Source organism: Spea bombifrons, chromosome 4 (assembly GCF_027358695.1).
Source record: "Spea bombifrons isolate aSpeBom1 chromosome 4, aSpeBom1.2.pri, whole genome shotgun sequence".
Classification (NCBI taxonomy): domain Eukaryota; kingdom Metazoa; phylum Chordata; class Amphibia; order Anura; family Pelobatidae; genus Spea; species Spea bombifrons.
Window position 1 is genome coordinate 75,855,006 of NC_071090.1, and position 20,456 is coordinate 75,875,461.

General features: G+C 42.2%; 1 protein-coding gene across 3 annotated transcripts; it reads left to right on the forward strand.

The window, feature by feature from the left end:
• Nucleotides 1–319: 319 nt before the first annotated feature.
• On the forward strand, nt 320–20,121 carry NEIL1 (nei like DNA glycosylase 1). Of its 3 annotated transcripts, none has more exons than XM_053464753.1 (9): nt 320–400; nt 858–1,293; nt 16,796–16,915; nt 17,115–17,178; nt 17,607–17,706; nt 18,427–18,551; nt 19,002–19,029; nt 19,285–19,343; nt 19,550–20,121. In XM_053464753.1, exons 2-9 carry the CDS (start codon nt 872–874, stop codon nt 19,931–19,933), a joined length of 1,302 nt encoding a protein of 433 aa, XP_053320728.1. In that variant the 5' UTR covers nt 320–400; nt 858–871; the 3' UTR covers nt 19,934–20,121. The 3 variants fall into 3 exon arrangements, with proteins under 3 accessions (XP_053320728.1, XP_053320729.1, XP_053320727.1); XM_053464754.1 differs by having other exon boundaries at nt 861–1,293; XM_053464752.1 differs by lacking the exons at nt 320–400; nt 858–1,293 and adding exons at nt 13,657–13,730; nt 15,215–15,640.
• The last annotated feature ends 335 nt before the right edge of the window (nt 20,122–20,456 follow it).

Below are 20,456 nucleotides of genomic sequence, written 5' to 3' on the forward strand. Positions count from 1 at the left end.
CCCCTGGCCCGAAGGGGTTAACAAACATACCGTAAAAAATGGCACCCCCCCCCATTCTGTAAGAAAATCAGTCTGTCATGAAGAAGTTGACAACACCACATTTTATTGGCCATTGATCTCTTCATGGCAGCGCTCACTTTCCTGATGTTAATTCTCCCAACCGCCAGCAGCTGGCATTAAACACGCTAATCAGGCCCGTCCCCACCTGTTGGTATTATGAAGCTACGCAGTCCTAGAAAGATAAGGAAATCACACGGGCCTCTGGGTTACACAGGAAAAGGCGACGCCCCCAAACAGAAAATAGCCAATCAGTGCGCGGAAAAAGAGCGCTGCGCGAAAACTGCGGAGAAAACTCACGGGAAAGGTGACAGCGCGGAAAGTTTTGCTAAATAGCGAAAAGGTGAGCGATCGGGGTACAGCAGACTTGGCGTTGAAACCGTAGCGCTTTCAACGCGTGATGGATTAGGGTGACACTGCACGGCTACCGATGTTTCTCTAGTTAAAATGCAACTGAAATCCTTCTTGGCTGAGATTAGTGTGAGTTGGATCTCCAGTTTGTACAGCATTAATGACACCCGGAGCCTAATAAAGAGCAGCACGGCGGGATCTCGAGTAAACCGTGGCGCACAATGTGTATTATAACGGCAGGCCAGGTCAGGGTGTGCGGTCCAGATATGTACAGACACCATGTTAATAGGCAGTCGTCTTTGCAACATACTACGTGCAATGTGTTTTATTAATGCTTTTGAGTTCCAGAGATCTACTTCTGCATCCATTCAGCGGTTCTTGTGCAGGGGGTTTCCTGTAAGGTGTTCATGGTAATCATATGTTTATTCGGCTTACCTATGTTTTTCTAGTAGGTCCCAGAGAGATGCCTGAGTGCCCAGAACTCCATCTTGCCAGCATATTTATTAACACCAGATGTGCCGGACTGCACTTTGGCGGAGCCGTAGAGAAATCAGCGGTCAGCAAGAATGCGGAGGTGCCTTTCAGCTGCCCAGATTACACAGTCAGTTCTGTGTCGCGTGGGAAAGAGCTAAAGGTGTTCCTCAGCCCGGTGTCTTCTAAGTATAAAGCCACCCATATTGTCTTTCGGTTCGGTATGTCTGGTAGTTTCACAATGACCCCGGACGATGAGATCCCCAAGCATGCCCATCTCCGTTTCTACACCAAAGAGGTTCCTCGTCAGGTGCTCTGCTTTGTGGATCCGAGGCGTTTTGGATCCTGGGAAGTAAACGGCTCGTGGCAACCAGAACGTGGCCCGTGTGTGATGCAGGAATATGAGAAATTCAGGTTTGGAGGACCGCGTCATGTATATCATATTTTTTACTGATTTTGACCTATATGTCTGTCACGGTCCCGGGTCCTGTCACGGTCCCGGGTCCTGTCACGGTCTCGGGTCCTAGTGTGCAGAGGTCTGCTTGCAGTTCACAGAATCCCGATGTTAAGATCTCGGGCTCCATTTCTGTCAGGCGGGCATCTGCGCACACTCCCTGGTTACCGGGGCTGCTTCCTGATCTTCCTCCACTGGCATCCGGCGAACCGATCGCCGGTGCGTGAAGCGGGAGGTCAGGTCTGGGGATTCCGCAACAAACAGAAAAAAGGCTGTATGTCGCCATAGGAACCCCCAGAGGAAGTTACTTACTGGGGCGCAGCTATTTCCCACGGATGGAACCGTGGGTCAGAGGGACGTTTAAGGACACGCCCCTGATGCAAGTTGGGGGCGTGGTTTTTGAGTGGCGCCCCAGATTTAAAAATCCAATAGTACTCTTCACCATCACCCTTTTATGGTCCATTTTCCTAGTCTGAGTTAGTTTTTGCTGTTCTACTTTTGACCCTTCGCCTGCCTGACTACCCCTTGCCTGCTGATTTTGTACCTCTGCCTGCGACTCTTGTTTACCGACCTGGCTCGTCTGACTACCTGCATAGTAGACCTGACCCTTGGCTCGTCTGACTACCTGCATTGTGTATCTGAACCCTGGCTCGTCTGACTATCGGCATTGTGTAAGGACTCGACTATCCTGTTCTACTTACCTGCTTCTTGCTGCGCCTCACTGCTTCAGCTCAGTACCTACCTTTTTCTGCCAGCATGGAGGCCTCCTCACTGTTGGGATCGTCTTAGTCCTGGGCTACCTGGTGGTTTGCTAGACAGAAGAACTGCTGCGGTGAGTGCCCTTGGTGCTAGTGAACGTGACAATGTCACTTGGTATTTTTGTAAAAGGCCAATCTGCCATTTTTGTTTTGAAGAGTGGTGAGATAGACCAGGTTAGCTTCAGTGTCATCTCAGAATTTTTACAAGAAATGCCATCGCCACCTTTCTGCGTCGTGACATTCATTGAATGCGGTCGGTCAGCAGAGCGGTGTGCTTACATGGATGTTACCCCTCGGCAGCCGGGTTTAAGATTGAACCCCTTGGCACCCAGTCAATGTCTTTTGCAGGAAAGTCTGTCCTACGGGATACGATGGCAGCGAGACTGAGGTGTTTCGGCCTTTTGCATAATGTATGCTGAGGTATAAACATAGAGGGCAAATACATTCAAGTTCCTGATGTTTGACACAAGCAAGGCCTGTGACATTGCACTGACCACAATACAACGGGGAAAAGTCACATCACGACAAGGCCGGACTGGGACTTAATACCTGCCCTGGAAATAATTGAATACCAGCCCCGTTCTTCATTGTGCCGTTTTTGTTGGGCTCTGGCCTCAATATTTTTTGTTCAGAATAGGGACAAACCCTCCATTTTAGAGTATATTTGAACACATTAATTAGTCTTATTAAGATACATCCAAAAACACAGTTCCTGATATGACTGTGCCCCATGACATCATGTAATAGGATGGGACCAGGATAGGAGAGTTCAGTTTTAAAGTTTGTAAAATGCGGAAAAAAAAAACACATCTTTAGTATTAAATAAACTGTTTTTCAAATGTATTTAAATAAATGAATGTAAACAAATTTATTCACAACAGAGAGGTCTCTTTCACCGTAGGCAATACACATTGCAAATTAACTTGTAGCTCACCTAAAAAAACAATTTAGAGCCAAGAATGTATCAGGGAGGCTGAGGGAGGGGGATATGTGTGAGCGGCATAATTATCAGAGAGTTAATGTGTGTGTGTATATGTGTAAGTGTATATTGTTTGTGGCTGTGTATGTGTAAGTGTATGTATATGTTGTAAGAATGTGTGTATGTGTTAAGTGTTGCATCTACTTGATACAAAAACTACATATTGCTTGAATGCCACTGATTTCTCTAGATGTGTAGTAATGTACTGCTGTCGGCCACCAGGTGGCGCTTTCACACTATTGATATACTTTCTAGCCTTGACTATAAATCAAGTTTGTTTCTAAATGTAATACTACTATGTGAATGAGACCATGGAGGCTGTTACTCATTACTCTATTATGTTTGCAGATTCCATTGATGAACTACACAGTTCATTCCCATGAATGATGTCTCATTCTCAAGTACACAATGCCCCATTCCAGAGATTTTTTTTGACCATGTTTCTCTTTTCTGTACTACATGTTGTGTGTTTCTGCCCACTATAAACAATATACCGTATTGGCTCGAATATAGGCCGCACTTTTTTCCCCCACTTTAAGTCTTTAAAGTGGGGGTGCGGCCTATATTCGGGGTCTAGCGCCCGACGCCCGGGACATGCAGTCCCGGGCGCTGGGCAGGCAGCGGGGTTAGGATACAGATCCCCTGCAGCGGTGCAGGGGACCTGTATCTTACTCTCTAATACACTCAGACAGCCTCCCCTGCCAGCACTTTCCACGGGGGCTGCCGGCACGGGAGGTTGTCTAATCGCATCGTCCGGACGGTCACCGGCTGCGGCGATGCGGGTAAACAGCCTCTGGGTTGTTAACCTGCATCGCCGCAGCCGGTGACCGTCCGCACGTTGCGTTTTACCTCTGCCCCCAAGACTTACCGGAGCAGACTCCCGGGTGTCTTGCGGGGCCGGCGGGGGGCATCTACGCAATACGTGTATACAACTTCCGGTTGTATACGCGTATTGCGTAGATGCCCCCTGCCGGCCCCGCAAGAAACCCGGGAGTCTGCTCCGGTAAGTCGGGAGGAGGAGGACAGTGGCAGCATATCTCGGGGGGGGGGGGCAGTGGCAGCATATCTCGGGGGGGGGGGGTGGAGGAGGAGGACAGTGGCAGCATATCGTGGGGGGGGTGGAGGACAATGGCAGCATATCTCGGGGGGGACAGTGGCAGCATATCTCGGGGGGGGAGGACAGTGGCAGCATATCTCGGGGGGGAGGACAGTGGCAGCATATCTCGGGGGGGGAGACAGAGTGGCAGCATGTTTTTTTTGGTGCTTTTTTTAAAGAAAAAAACTTTTTCTTTAAAAAAGCACCAAACTTTTAGGGTGCGGCCTATATACGGGGGCGGCCTATATCCGAGCCAATACGGTATTGTGATGTTTCCGCTGTATCCAGTGCGCCTCGGCATTCTTTCTTTTTGCTTAAGACATACTGATACAGAAAGAGAAGAGGCCACTACTCTTGGACGTTACATTTTTTATCATGCGCAGTGCACATTTTAATGCTCTCACGATCTCAGAATTGAAGTTTGAGTTTGATTAAATGCTCCTTGACTTTTCTTAAGTGGATGTTTTTTGAGCCATCAATTTCCATTGCTGTTTTCTTTCAGAGCAATGACACCCCCCTCAGGAAAGTAAAGCTTAAGGAAGAAACTCCAGATCTATTGCAGCTCTGTCATATAGTTCCTAAGGAGGTGGTAGGCCTAGGTATGAAGATGTGAAGGGCTTTAAAGGCGAGCAGCCTTTATACAACAATCTAGAAAAACAATCAACTGAATTTTTCATTTCAATTAGGGGCAGAAATCTTTATTTTCTTCTGTTTTTTCCTAAGGTGAAAAAGGTTATAGTCCAGGTCAGTCCAAAGATTACTCCATGCTTCTTAATTGGGCACGATGTTACTTTGTTCCTGGAATGAAATCTATGAAAGATCACAATGGAAGAAAAGTTTGGTTTCAGGTAACAAGAAATACTATAATCTATATGCATCATGCCTCTTAAAATCTTCATAAGGAAGGGTGAATTATTACAGGTACCGCAAGAGGTCAACAGTATGGCTTTACATTCATTTTATCAGCATCGCTATGGGTCACCATGTGCAAATGAAGTATTTTCCACCGCACCAGGTCATCTGAATATGGTGCCGTGTGTTGATGTTACAAAAGTGAAACCTTTTGAAGTATGTTAACCAATGCATTTGTCTGCAATTCTTATAACACAAGTATTATTATTATCTTTTATTTATATAGCGCCAACAGTTTGCGCAGCGCTTAATACAATACATAAATTCAAGGGGTATGACAAGATGAGAATTGACAGACTAAAACAAACCGATACATTAGGTGGAAAGAGCCCTGATCGCAAGCTTACAATCTTGAGATTGTATAGATTGTTCAATAAATTCATAGTTTCGGGTAGCAAGGTCCCTTTAAGAGTTCAAGTATACAGACTAATTCTGCATTGTTATAAATGATTACCTATACTGATTTCTTATATCTTGTTACAGGGTGAACCAGGATCTCTTGCTCCTAAAGGTAATTTACTTTGTTTTTAGAACTGCTAATGTCTATACCTCTTTATTTTCCGCTCCAACTACCTTAAGCTTTATGCAGGTGATCTTCGGCTTTAGCCGTCTGAATTCATTGCATTGTGAAGGGGTAACACCAGTGACTCCTGCATCTCGTCTCTTGCTTGGCTTCTAAATTGGATCTTGCCTAGCATGCTTCCTAGATATCCTCTCTTAACTTCTAATATTGTTCTTCTGCAGTTTGTAGTGTGTGCATTTACGTTCCTGTCGCTGTCTCCTGGAATTTTAAGTCTTTGTCCTTCCTAGGGTTTTTAAACTAATTTTCTAATACTGTTTGTTTGTTATAAATAATTAGGAGCCAAAGCAGAAAAGTATCAGGGACATGCAAAGGTAAACGTTTTTGTTTATTGCAAAAAATGTAAAGTTATAATCTCCTTTAGTAAAAACTTTAATTGATATTCTTAACTGGTTGAAATACTGCCCCCCCCCTGCAGTAAAATAAAAAAAAAGCATACACTATTAATAAAAAATATTTTATTATTTTTACATTTTTCTTACATAGATAATTGTCAAACTACTGATTAGTGACAGTTTAGGTCACGGATTATTGGTATGTCTCACCGATTAATGTCAGTGGCCTTATCTTGTCGCAAGATTTTTTTATTTTATTTTAGATTTTTCATTTTTAAATTAAAGTAAAAAAAATGCTATTTTATCACTGATTAGTGACTGTTGCACCATAGTAGGGCTGCAACTAACGATTATTTTAATAATCGATTAGTTGGCCGATTATTTTTTCGATTAATCGGATAAAAAAAATGAATGTAAATTTTTTCATTTATTTAAAATAATTTACTAAACAAATGATGTTAAATACAAACAGAATAAAAAAACTTTGATAATACATTTCTTGTCTTTATTTCCCAACCTGCCCCCCAATATATGCACATTTGAGCCCAGACATGCCACGCTGCCTCCCAGACATGCCACGCTGCCTACCACAGCACTCCACGCTGCCTCCCACATATACCACGCTGCCTCCCACATATACCACTCCACGCTGCCTCCCACATCTGCCACTCCACGCTGCCTCCCACATCTGCCACTCCACGCTGCCTCCCACATCTGCCACGCCACGCTGCCTCCCACATCTGCCACTCCACTCTACCCCCCACATGCCACTGTGCCTGATACGCCTTATACCCCCTGAAACACCACTCCATCCTCCCCAGACATGCCACCCTGCCTTCCCCACATATGCCACGCCATGCTGCCTCCCACATCTGCCACTCCACAATGCCTCCCACATATGCCACTCCACAATGCCTCCCACATATGCCACGCTGCCTCCCACATCTGCCACTCCACGCTGCCTCCCACATCTGCCACTGTGCCTGATACGCCTTATATCCCCTGATACCCCACTCCATCCTCCCCAGACATGCCACCCTGCCTCCCAGACATGCCACTTCTCTACCCCCAGATATGCCACTCTACCCCCAGATATGCCTTATACACCCTGATACACCACTCCGTCCTCCCCAGACATGCCACACTGCCCTCCCCACATATGCCTTATATACTGTATATGCCTTATACCCCCAGATATGTCACTTCACTGCCCCCAGGATTTAGATTCCCCTAAATTAACCCTAAACTCCCCATTAACCATAACTGCCCCTAAATTAACCCTTAACACCCCCTTAACCACAGCATCCCCTAAATTAACCCTAAAGACCCCATCAACCACAGCATCCCCTAAATTAACCCTAAACACACCATTAACCACAACTGCCTCAAATTAACCCCAAACACCCCATTAACCACATCTGCTCCTAAATTAACCCTAAACACCCTATTAACATAACTGCCCCTAAATTAACCCTAAACACCCAATTAACCATAACTGCCCCTAAATTAACCCTAAACACCCCACTAACCATAACTGCCCCTAAATTAACCCCCACCTCCCCTAACTTTCAGTAGCCCAAATATATATATATATATATATATATATATATATATATTACATACATATATACACACACATATATATATATATATATATATAATACACACATACACATTATATATATATATATATATATACTTACAGTTAGATGAGTGTCACAGCCATGTGGTTCTGGCCTGGAGAAGGAAGGGGCGGGGCCAGTTGTCACAGTGATTACAGGGAGGGGGAGTAAGTAGGAGCTGCTGCTGTGAGACGGTGAGTCAGACTAAACGGATTATATAATGAGGGGGATTTTTCAGAGCGTTTGCTCTGAAAAAACCCTCATTTTATAATCGATAATAATCGATTCAACTAATCGATAATGAAATTCGTTGCCAACGAATTTCATTATCGATTATTATCGATTTTATCGATTAGTTGTTGCAGCCCTACACCATAGTACAGGGCTCGACAAATCCCAGGCGCCAGGTCGCCATGGCGACAGAGAATTTTGTCCTGGCGCCTAGGTTTTGTCAGCCTCTTACATCCAGAAAAAATTGTGGATGTAAGAGGCTGAGTCACCACATGGGGGCGCTGTTCCTGTCTGCCCAGAAGTCTGGGCAGACAGCACAGCCACTCCGAGCTCGCCCCCGAGCCTGAGATCACTCCCACGGAGTGATCCTGTAGGCTGAAAACGCGGTTGCTGGAAAAGCAGCAATCGTGTTTTCAGCTGCCACAGGCAGCCTCAGGGAAGGGGTTTGTGTGTTGATTGGGTCCCCACACAAGTCTGGGGACCTCACCCAACACTCCCCAGCTGCCTGATCGCTCCATGGGAGCGACAGCGCAGCGTTAACCCCTTCAATGCCGCGATCGCGGCATTTAGGGGTTAATTCCCGTTTTGGGGGCTTTGCTGCTGGTGGTCTGCCTGGAAGCCCAGGCAGACCAGCAACAGCAAAAACGAGCCCCCACAAGCCCTTTGATGACCCCTGTAGGTATGGAAGCCTACAGCAGTCATCAAAGAGACTCCCTCTGCAATGGCTGGTCCATAGACCAGCAATTGAGTCCCAGCTGTCAGAGGCAGCTTCAGGGACAGGGGAGAGGGTTCTTTGGTCTCGCCATGAGTGTGGAGACCAGCCCCAACAGCCCCCTGCTGCCTGATCACTCCATGAGAGCGACAGTGCAGCGTTAACCCCTTCAATGCCACAATTGTGTATGACACATTCGTGGCATTGCACGGGTTAACATTTGGCCCCACAAGCTTGTGGGGACTAAATATCAGTCAATGCTGTGCTCCAATGGAACATCAGCATCGAAAGAGTTAAAAAAATGTATTTAAAAAAAAAAACAAACAGCACTGACCTGAAAGTCCAGGGTGCTTCCAGGTCAAACGCTGTGAGTTTAGTAAGTGGGCTGATGATGATCGGATCCCTCCTGACCAACTGTTAGTTTAAAAAAATCCTGGCTCCTAACTTTTTTACCTGGCGCCTAGAGTCACAACAAATTTGTCAAGCCCTGCCATAGTAAGAGTCAGAATCTTAGATGGTGGCACCCTTCTGCTCACCAAAAACAAAGTAGAAAGGTTGCAAGAGATCCTCCTCAGATCTCTGAGCTCCTCATGCAGGCTAATAACAACATTTAAAAAAAAATAAAAAAAGTCAAAGTAGATGCCCACACACCTTTTTTACTTGTTAGGGGTTATTTTGTTAGTATAATGCAGCACAGGTATATAGCTGAGGAGGCCACTGACTCGGCATTAGATTTTGACGGTCAGTTCGCATATATCTAGTGATATATCTGTGGTTGCTGGATCCTCTGCCACAAGTAGTCGTTACAGGTCCTCCTTTTACTGCAATTTCTGGCAACAATATTGAGGTAACAAAATGTACCCCCCCTGCGGCAATATACCTGCCGTACATCATACTAAAAACGTTTAGAGAAAAATTAACCCCTAACAGGTAAAAAATAAAAAGTGTGTGGGTACCTATTTTGACAGCTTTTTCAGGTAGATGATGTATTGGTGGGCATCATCTACCAATCTCACCTTTATGTGTAGCAGTTCTGTGCTGCTAGCCCTAATTCTTTTTTTGGAAAAGCCTTTATAGACCCCCCATGTGCCAGAATCTCTTAAATTATGGGCACAAAAAAAAACCAAAGGGATCGATCCAGCACTTGAAAAAAAACCTTCCAGCTTTATTTTACTTAATGATTAAAAAGCATAGTTCACACCTAAGTGCATCTAGTGCACAGGAAACCCCAAATCTGACGCGTTTCAAGCGGCACCCCACTCTTTATCACAGATAACTCACCACTGAATTTGTTTCCCTTAAGTAAGGCAAAAAAAGGGGAGTGGTGAGATTACTCGTCATCAACACATGTGCAATTAAAATCCAATTACAAAACAATTAAATGCAATAAGATGAAAAAGACTAATGTAAACAGTGTGAGCACGGCAACACAACCTACAGCAAATATATAAACATTATTGATCCACAAATAATATGTATAAATGTCAATAAGGCTATTACATGTATATTGTGTGTTTTAACCTGCTCACAGTGTTTTAATATCACAGGGAGGTGCATAAACATGTAAATATGTGATGAAAAACAAGGAATAAAAAAAAAAAAAAAGCCTCCACCAGCCCCATCTGTAGTTCTTCCGTTTACGCCCAGTCTATGGCTAAGCAAAGGTATGACATGATCCCTTATTATGATCCCAGTGAGCACTGCCAGGTTTGACAGCCTGTGTAAAATCCCATCTCGCTGCCAGGTTTGCAGAGGGTTATACACCTGGAAGGAATAACAGTGTGGATGAATCCTTGATGAAGTATAAAGGAAAGTTGGGATTGAAGAAGTAAATTCCTTCCAAGTGCTCCAGGTATGGAGTGAAGGTGTATACACTGTGCAAGAGCGAGAATAGTTATAGTCGGGCCTTCCGTGTATAGGAGGGAAAGGATAGCCACCTTGACCCTTCAGGTTGCCCAGAACATCTGGGAACTAATGCCAAGATTATTTGGGACCTATTTAGGTTGATTCGCGGTTGCTTTCAGCCTCCTCCAGAGGTGGTGTGCTTTTAGGGAGTATATGTAGGTTTAAGGGATTATTTGGGGGGTTATCCACACCCCATTGCACATGTGATTTGGTGAACTATGGCTTTGTAATGCTGGTATACCACATATTTACTTGAGAGACGTGGGAAATTATATGTTAGTGGGGAGTATTTGTTTTCTTTTTCCAAGTAGCCTTGGTTCAATATTCATGCTCCATATGAAAAAGTTGAGAGAAAAAAAACAAAAAATCCTTGGACAATTCATGTTTACTGTGGGCCACATAGATGGGTAAAGGTGATGTCTATGAAATAGCCAAGGGGGGTACTTGCAAGCAAAATATAGTTTGTGAGGGTTATTTTGATATTTAGGGCACTGATCCCATCCCCCATAACTCAGGGTGCACATTTTTGGTTCAACTGTGAGAATTTCTTGGCTTGAAAGCATGCACCCATGACTTGGGGCATGTTGTAACCCTGTGATATAATGTAACATAGACTTTGAAGATTCATACGTAATATATATGTGTGTGTGTGTGTGTGTGTGTGTGTGTGTGTGTGTGTGTGTGTGTGTGTATATATATATATATATTGGGGTTTTTTTTTCTAACTTTGGAAATATATGTAATGACATATCCCAATGCTGTATTTGTGTAAGGAAAAAAAATACCTGACCAAAATCACTGATATGTACGATTAAACAGTTTATAAGGGAAAACCTATCCATAACACCACTGTCTGCAATCTTTATATGCAGGTGGAAAAAAATACAACCAAACGTAAAGCTGTGATGAAAAGAGAGGAAGAAGAACAAGCAGAGAACAAACTGGAGACAAAAAAAGAACTGAGAACAAGAAAGAAACTGGAAGACTCTAAGAAAAAAGAGAAACCACAGAGGGGAAAGAGTGCGAGGCATGGGGCAGAGACCGCGCGCACCAGTAAACGAGGTCTATCGGTTAAAACCCCATCCACGATGCGCATGCCTAAAGGTTCACCGGCTGCTAAAACTAAAACACGACTAGACCGTGATACTACTACGCCAACACGGAACTCTGCAAGACTGAGAACGCTGAGGACAATTGGTGAGATCATTCATTCCATGTACAGTATACACTCCCCTCTTCACTTTAATGGAGCATTTTGATGGTAGCTTAGAGATAAGGCAGCATAATTAATATTTGTCTTAATAGTTTGCATTAAAAGTAATACTAAGCGTGTTTGTTAATGAATCACAAGCAAACACAAAGTCTGATCTAGTAGGATTTAAGTACCAAATATTGATATCAACTTTTTTTCTGTTCACAGCTGGTCGGGGAGGTGATTGATAGCTGCCAGCATGTGACATAAAGGCAGGAGCTTTGCCATCTTTCAAGATGAATGAAAAACAGTCCTTATAATAAGATCTGGAGTCTCTAATATTTTACACAAAATTCAGGGTGAAGGAATGTACTGTGCATCTCACTGCGTCATACTCTATTGTGATTGAAACATACCGTATTTATCGGCGTATAACACGCACTTTTATATCTAAAAAAATAAGTTTAAACCCTACCTGCGTGTTATACGCCGATAACTTTCTGTGCTGCACGATCTGCAGCCGCGTCTCCCGCACTTCCGGTTCCGGCGAGGGTGCGTGTAATACGCCGGTGCGTGTAATACGCCGGTAAGTACGGTATATGGACCTCCTAAGTAGCAATGTTTATTCCTAAGGGCCATTAATGGAACCATTTGGTTGCCACCATTAGGAAATCACTGCATTACAATCTTTTGAGATGTGCTGTTAAAGGGTTAATAATTTGAAAAGCATCGGGATGTTTCCAGTACTGTCTCATGTGTAAAACTATTATTGTTTCACATTAAAATTACACAAATCAGTATAGCAGAAAACGTTTATCTGACATCTTTTACAGCTCAGGAATTATTTAAAAAATGTTTTCATCAGAAATTTAATGAGATATCTGTGTTGTGCAAGGAACATATTTGCTCGATTATAAGACGACTTCTATGACGGTCATGTCACGCCAGCGCACCTCCATAGAAGCCCCTGCTGGAAGGGCCGGGCAGCAGCGGAGGTTGTCTGTATGTGGTAAAGTAGACATCTGGGGAAAAAAGTACCAAGAGGGAGAAAATAGGAATATAGCGATATCTGCTTGGAATATCAACTACTTCTATATAATAGTCATGCGTGTAATAAAACATTCATGTTGTAGACCATATGTTATCTTTAAATATTTTTAAGCATCTTACATCACTGTTTTATATTTAAATATGTAAAAAAAGTGCTCCAAAAAAGCAACGGTAAAGTGAAATAAAGTGTAGGCAAACTGATATTCTCTTCCCAACCTAGCACTCAGCGGTTTTACATACCAAATAAAAACCTTCTGTGACAATGGCCTATTCTAATGCAATCTTGTGTATAGAATCATCGCCAAATAGCCAATGTTATGTTTATTCACAAGTGGGAGGTGGCAGGAGAGTTGCAGTTTCATCTCCCTGACTTCACTTTACATTAGTATGGTTCACACACTGAGCTTTAGCTTCTAAAATAGCTTAGATGACCCAATATAATGAAGATTTCTTAAACGTCAGCTTACTGATTAAACTATGCATTGTGCAGGGCAGGCGCAGCCATTCCTGTATAGTAGTTTTGTAGGCATGGCACTTTATAGTGCAAAAGTAAACAGAAACGGTGGTATTATATACAATTATACAGCTATGTTATATTGTTATTGTAGCGTCCCCTATGCAATATGATTTATTGTTTATAATTAAAGGCTGAGCTGTTTAATACAGTAATCAGTGGGCGAGGAGACCCTCAAGCTGATTTAACTATGCATTATATTGGGCCAACCAAAAACCCTTGCATCCTAACAAGTGGATGAAAAGTACAGTGTAACAGAATATCTTGGTAGCTGGCACTAAATAAATAACAGAATTGGATCTTGAATCGCCGAAACATCACTTTTCATTGTCTCCCTGTTATCACAGAAATGTGTTTATCAAGGGTTAACTCATGCATTGAGTTTCAAGAGAACTACATTTCCCTGTAGACATAGCGCCGAGAAGCCACGCCCTCATAAACTAGCCAGCCAATCGGGGCTCGGAGGTGCATGAGTGTGTTTCATAACAGCAGAAGGCATCGTGATTGAATGGTGAGATCTGCTATTCTGCTCTTTTCTTTTGTTATTTATTATTATTATTAAATAGAATAAACCTAGAAATTAGCAGCATGTGCTTTGGGTTTATGGAGGTTACAGCAGACATGTTTCAGGTGATTCCTCCTGTAGAAGGAATGTGGGGGTGAAGGGAAAGCTTTATGTAACTCCCACGCTAAATACATTGGTGTTTGTGAAACATTTGTAGCTGTGTTACCCATCACTCCTAAATACACTGGTGCTTGTGAAACGTGTAGCTGTGTTACCCGGCACCACTAAATACATTGGTGTTTGTAAAACATGTAGTTGTGTTACCCATCACCACTAAATACACTGGTGTTTGTGAATTGTGTAGTTGTGTTACCCGGCACCACTAAATACACCAGTTTAATTATTCTTTATCTCCCACAAATTCCCAGTAATGTACCCAACTGGTACACCCAGGAGGTTGTCTCCTCTGTCTTGTTCAATTCTTGACTGCAAGATACTTGGCTTGTTAAATGTTACTCATATGTTGCACGGCTCACGCAAAGTGCTGGATGTCTGTGTCAATCGAACAGTGTTTCAGCTATTCCTCTAGAATTAAACTTTTTTTTTTAAAAATAACGTAAAATATAAAACAGTCTTGAAATTGTTTGCATTTAAAGTGTTTTCATGGCTGGCAACTCCAAAGGTGACGTCTTGCATTTTGGCACCCGGGTAGTCTCTTAGATCAGCCTTAAACAGGACAGGGCTGCTGGTAACATGAAATGATTTACGTCTTTTAACAGATGCCCATTTGTTATATTTCTAAGAGCGTGTGAGATCTGTGGGAAAGACGCTGCTGGTCTGACATAGTTTTACATTTTTGTTTATTATTATTAGATTTTATATAGCACAGCTCTGCTTACAGTACACACATTCAAAGAGTATGACAATTCTAGGGCATTAAGTACGTTGATGTCAATTAAAACCCTTTCCTGACAGAGGACGTACTATTATGTCCTCGAATACATGCTCTAGGTGACAGAGGACATAATAGTACCAACTGTGATTCCTGCACCGGTGGGGACATGTCCTTGGACAGCCTGGGGTCTCCCCTGTCAGAAGGAAACAGTTACACAGGGGTTTATTTCTAAATTTAATACGTCAAGGAATACGTCAAGGAAAACAATTCCATTTGTAGGTTAACGGGGAGGGTAGTCATTTATGTATTATTTACATTTTCTTTTACTGTATGTTTTTTGAATATTAAAGGAAATAGCCTAAAATATTTGCCGAAACGTGATTCTAGGTTTTAGAAAGATGTCCCATGTCATTATTTGTATGTAGGTCCCAGGCCTCACATAACACGGATCACTCATTGCTTGCCATTTGTTAATATGTTGGCATACTTAGTGGTTCTCTTTCTAACAAGATGTTAATTTTCAGAGATACGTGTGAAATATGACAGCATTGTTAATGGTTTAATATGATTCGTGTGCACTTCTGAATGGTTGCAGAACAATGCCTGAAGGCCCAGAACTCCACCTTGCCAGCAGGTTTGTTAACACCAGATGTGCCGGAGTTATTTTTGGAGGAGCTGTAGAGAAATCAGCCGTCAGCAAGAATGCATTGGTGCCTTTCAGCTGCCCAGAGTATACAATCAGCTCGGTGTCTCGGGGGAAAGAGGTGAAGCTTATCCTTACCCCAGTGTCGGATGGAAGTGAACCCACCCATATTGTCTTTCGGTTCGGTATGTCTGGTAGTTTCACAATGACCCCGGACGATGAGATCCCCAAGCATGCCCATCTCCGTTTCTACACCAAAGAGGTTCCTCGTCAGGTGCTCTGCTTTGTGGATCCGAGGCGTTTTGGATCCTGGGAAATAAACGGCTCGTGGCAACCAGAACGTGGCCCGTGTGTGATGCAGGAATATGAGAAATTCAGGTTTGGACGAGCACGTTTTGTTATATTATTGATGTGCATTGACTGACTAACCATTTAACTACTGAAGTGTTTTATTATATAGAGCAGTGTTTGATATCTGGATGGGCCTGGCTGAGACAGTGGGGGAGTGTGTGACTGAAAAGGTTAATAAGACCAGATTCCTGGTTAATGGTTACGGTCTTAGGTTATCCAAAACACAACAGAATTACAGTATAAAAGTAATCACCTTAATAATCGGACATATATAATTAACCCTTTTTGTAACTTGTTCTACCTGCCCAGAGCCAGAACTGATTAATTGAACGTTTAATCAGAAAAAAAGTTTCATAGTTGCTGTGTACAACAATATAGGAATAAAGGACATACAGAGATAAAAGTTACAAAACACAAGAAATCCCTGCATACAATTAGTTTATGAGTCCTTGCCTTGAAGTTGGTAAAAAGAAATCCCACGTTTTATTCCCAGGTTCCCCGGAATGGAAGACGCATATTTGGTGTCACATGGGGAGGGTAGTGTGAAGCCCAGGCACTCCTAATGAGCTGGGTCACAAAACCTGGCAGTAAACTCCTGTCTGACGTATTGATACGCCCTATTTTATTGTTATGGCATCTTGTACGTTAATAACTCTGGGGTGATCGTGTCCCCCATGTTATTACACGCGTACAGGTACCAAACAGCCCCTATCTACCTGTCAGATAGGCCAGCCATTATTTTTCTTCATGTCATGATTCTACTACGGAAGACCTAATTATATTTCTCCAATCATAACTCTTTATTTTATGGCATTTTAGGACAGGACATCTGGCATCTTTGGAAGATGTCCTGCTTGGGTGCTCCTCCTGCCCCACTAACCTTATGGTGGGGTCTGACCAGGTTTCCGGATAGCATTTATGGCAGGATGTGGCCAAATAAATATACTATTTTTTTTTCTTCATGCAAGATGCCTCTTTAACCCTTCAACGTAGGCATTTTGCATGACACAGTCAGTGAAGAGAATGTTGAGTGTTGACTTGTATGTACACAATTGTCTATAAATACAGTTTAGAGTAACAGTGTAAGATGTTCACTGTTTTTGTTTCATTTGTACCACACCACTTGAAATATCATTACATTTTATAGGATTTATTTGACATGTATTTCCAATTTCTGTTCAGGGATAATGTTTTGAAAAACCTGTCTGACAAAGCATTTGACAAACCGATCTGTGAAGCTATGTTGAACCAGAAATATTTCAACGGCATTGGAAACTATCTGCGGGCAGAGATCCTGTTTCGGTAAGATACCCTTGATGTTCAGACTTCTGTTTTTCATTTGAATAGCTCATCTGAGGTACTGCAAGGAAGGGGTTTTTATTAATAGGTAACATGAGTCTTTGTTGTTGTATGGGAGGTTTGACTAGTATTAGTGATTAGGGAACATGACGTTGACCATTTTTCTGTGGCTAAATTTGTCTATTCTTTGTCTCTTCACCAGGTTACAGATTCCTCCGTTTGTGTCGGCTCGGACTGTACTGGAAGCTGTGAAGCATCAGAATCAGGTCAGATGGTAGAGGGGGGCAGTTGTGATATTGTAAATAATAGGATACCAAATTTTGGGCCTCCCTTAGTGTTAAAAGGTTTGGTCATTAATATACTGTGAACATAATGCTCTGATACAGCACATGCTAGTGAATACATGTGAATCTCTAGCTGGGTTGTATGGTTGATTACACAGCTACAGATTTTAAATGCGCTTGCATGGTTGGCCCTAAAAGCAAGACTGTTGTCCACTCGTTTTTAACCCAACTGAAAGCTGGAGGGTGCTATTTTGACTTGTGGGGTGAGATACAGTATGAGATATATTTTCTGTTCTCTCATTACATCTTTGTGATCAGAACAATAACAGTATCACTTCTGAATTTGGTGTCGTTTTAAGTTCAAAATAAACTGCTTGAATGCTCAGCAGTTTTGTTCTTGTCTTCCACAGAGTAGTGATGTCTCTCTCAGTAAGAAAGTGAAGATAAAGAAGGAAAATCCAGATCTGCTGCAGCTCTGCCATTTGGTGCCCAAAGAGGTTATTAATCTTGGTATGAAGCAAAGCCCTTTAGGGTAGTGCAAGAAGTGTAAGGGGACTGGGGGCTTCTAAACATGCAGATGGGCTGTCATCACCGCAGCTTTTTATAATAATTAAATTCATTTATTTAAACTAGCTATAGTCGGTGTAATAGTTTTCAGGATATTCAGTTTCAGCTGAGATTGGTAAAAGTAGCCAGCATTATCTAATCAATTATCCATCCTCAAGTACTCTCACTTCTCCTCACCCCACATCTGTAAACACATAACATAGCTTTACTAAAGGTACACCACTGCTCAAAAGTTTGGAGTCACTTAAAAATGTAATTAGTTCTGAAAGAAAAGCACATTTTGTCAATTAAAACAACATGAAATGGATCAGAAATACAGTGTAGATGTTAATGTTGTAAATGACTATTGTAGCTGGAAATATATTATTTTTAGTGGAATATATTCATAGGCCCTTTATCAGCAACCATCACTCCAATGTGTTCTCTAATCGAAGTTTAAATTTAGAAGGCTAATTGATCATTAGAAAACCCTTTTGCAATTATGTTAGCACAGCTAGATCTATACCTTTTCCCCTCCATGAACACAGCTAAATGAGATGGTAGCAGGTAAAATATAGGATTTAAGGAAAGCGACCGATCAACTTTATAGGTTTCTCACATAGAGGGATAAGTTAAAGATCTTGCTTATCGGCTTGTAGACTATACTTACCAATGTCTCTTCAGGGGGAAAAGGTTATGGTACTGGGAAAACGGAAGATTATGCAGCATTCGAAAGTTGGTTGCGCTGTTACTATGTTTCCGGAATGAAATCGCTAAGAGACAGCAATGGACGGACAATTTGGTTTCAGGTACGAAGTGTGGTGGGATGCAGTAGTTCATAATACAAAAATAGTCAGTTGTCCTGGCAGGGAACGATGCTGTTGGGAGGTGGATTAGGCTGTTTGTTACAGTTTTGGATACCACTGAAGAAACATGGGAAATTAGTGTGTTACAATTGCTGAAGAGTTATGAGGGAATTAGTTTGTTACAATTGCTGAAGAGTTATGGGGGGAATTAGTATGTTCCAATTGCTGAAGAGTTATGGGGGGAATTAGTGTGTTACAATTGCTGAAGAGTTATGGGGGGAATTAGTGTGTTACAATTGCTGAAGAGTTATGGGGGGAATTAGTGTGTTCCAATTGCTGAAGAGTTATGGGGGGAATTAGTATGTGACATCTGCTAAAGAGTTATGGGGGAATTAGTATGTGACAATTGCTGAAGAGTTATGGGGCCACATATTTACATAAGTCTCCTTACAGGGGAATCCTGGACCTCTTGCTCCAAAGGGTGAGTTTTGAGTATTATGAGGGATTATTAATTTTCTTATCTTTATGACCTTCGCATTGCAATGTTTTCTTGTAGAATTACCCCTTTTTCATGTTTATCACAGCCGTACTACCACACTATTAAATATAGTCTGCTTGCATGTTTGCTTACCTTGCTATCTCTTTCTCTTTGAGCGCAGCCATTTATTCTAAAAATCGGTTTTTCTTCCACTGTAGAATTCTATTTTTCATGTCTATGAAATTATGTTTTTATTAGGGGGCAGAGGGGGAAGAAAACCGCGCAAGTCAGTGGATGCGGGATCGAGATCAGTGAAGGTAAAAATAATAGTCTTTAACTGTGTTGCGTGAGTTAAATATCACTAGACAGAGCAGTGGGGCTGTAGTCATTCTTAAAGGTTCATAACTTCATCAGAGATGTCTCTTTCCACTGCAGTTTCGAAAGAGAGGCATGCAAAATGATAAGCATGGGTGCAAAGAAACATTATGGTGGTAGGAACTTCTTCACTATTCTTCTTTTTCAGGCTGAAAATACTGTAAGAAAACGAAAACTGAAAAAAGAGGTGGTGAAGGAAGAACAAACTGAAGACGATGCTTTAAAGCACGCAGTGAAGAAGAGAGTGAAGAAAGAAGCAAATGGAGTGGAGAAAGAGTGCAGACTTAAAAAAGAAAAGCCCCAGAGAGGGAAAAAGGCTTTGGAAGGGGCAGAGAAAGAAAAGATTAGTAGGAGACGATCATATCGCGGAGCTGCACCCAAAACCTCTACACAGCCACGAAAGGGCAAACCTGCACCTAAGGATGCCTTTTCTGAAAAAGTCCGACCAAGGAGGCTAAAGTCTCCCCAAACGCGTGACTCGCCTAAGCCGAGACAGAGAAGACTTAGGAGCAGCGGTGAGAGCTTTGCATAGAAATACCCAAACATTTCATGTAGCATAATACATAATATAGTACACATCAGAATGCTGTTCTATAAATGTTGCTTTATGTCCCATCTGTATATGGTTAACCAAGTACGCGTGTATTTATATTTTTAAAGTAGAAGCTTTTTAGATGCATTTTTATATGAATTCTGAAATAAATGGCATTTTTTAAAAAAAAAAAATTTTTGGACCACTAATTATTTTATAAGTTGGTTTCTTAAACTTTTAAGAAGCAAAAAACTTCTTTTTAGAGAGCCAATCATTTGATCAAGTCTGGGGTAATATCTCAGTTGTTTCAAAGCACTAATATTTCTGGTTTTGAATGCTTATATAGTACATAAACTAAACCTAAATTTCAGGAGGACATAAAACTTGGCTGAATTAATCAGGTCATTGACAAGGTCTCCCTGCATTAAAAATAAATTTTGGAGAGCCAGCAAATCCCTTTTTGTGGTGGGATCTCGCTGGGCTTGGCAAATCTCAGTTTAGTAATTACACCTCTTTGTAGTTA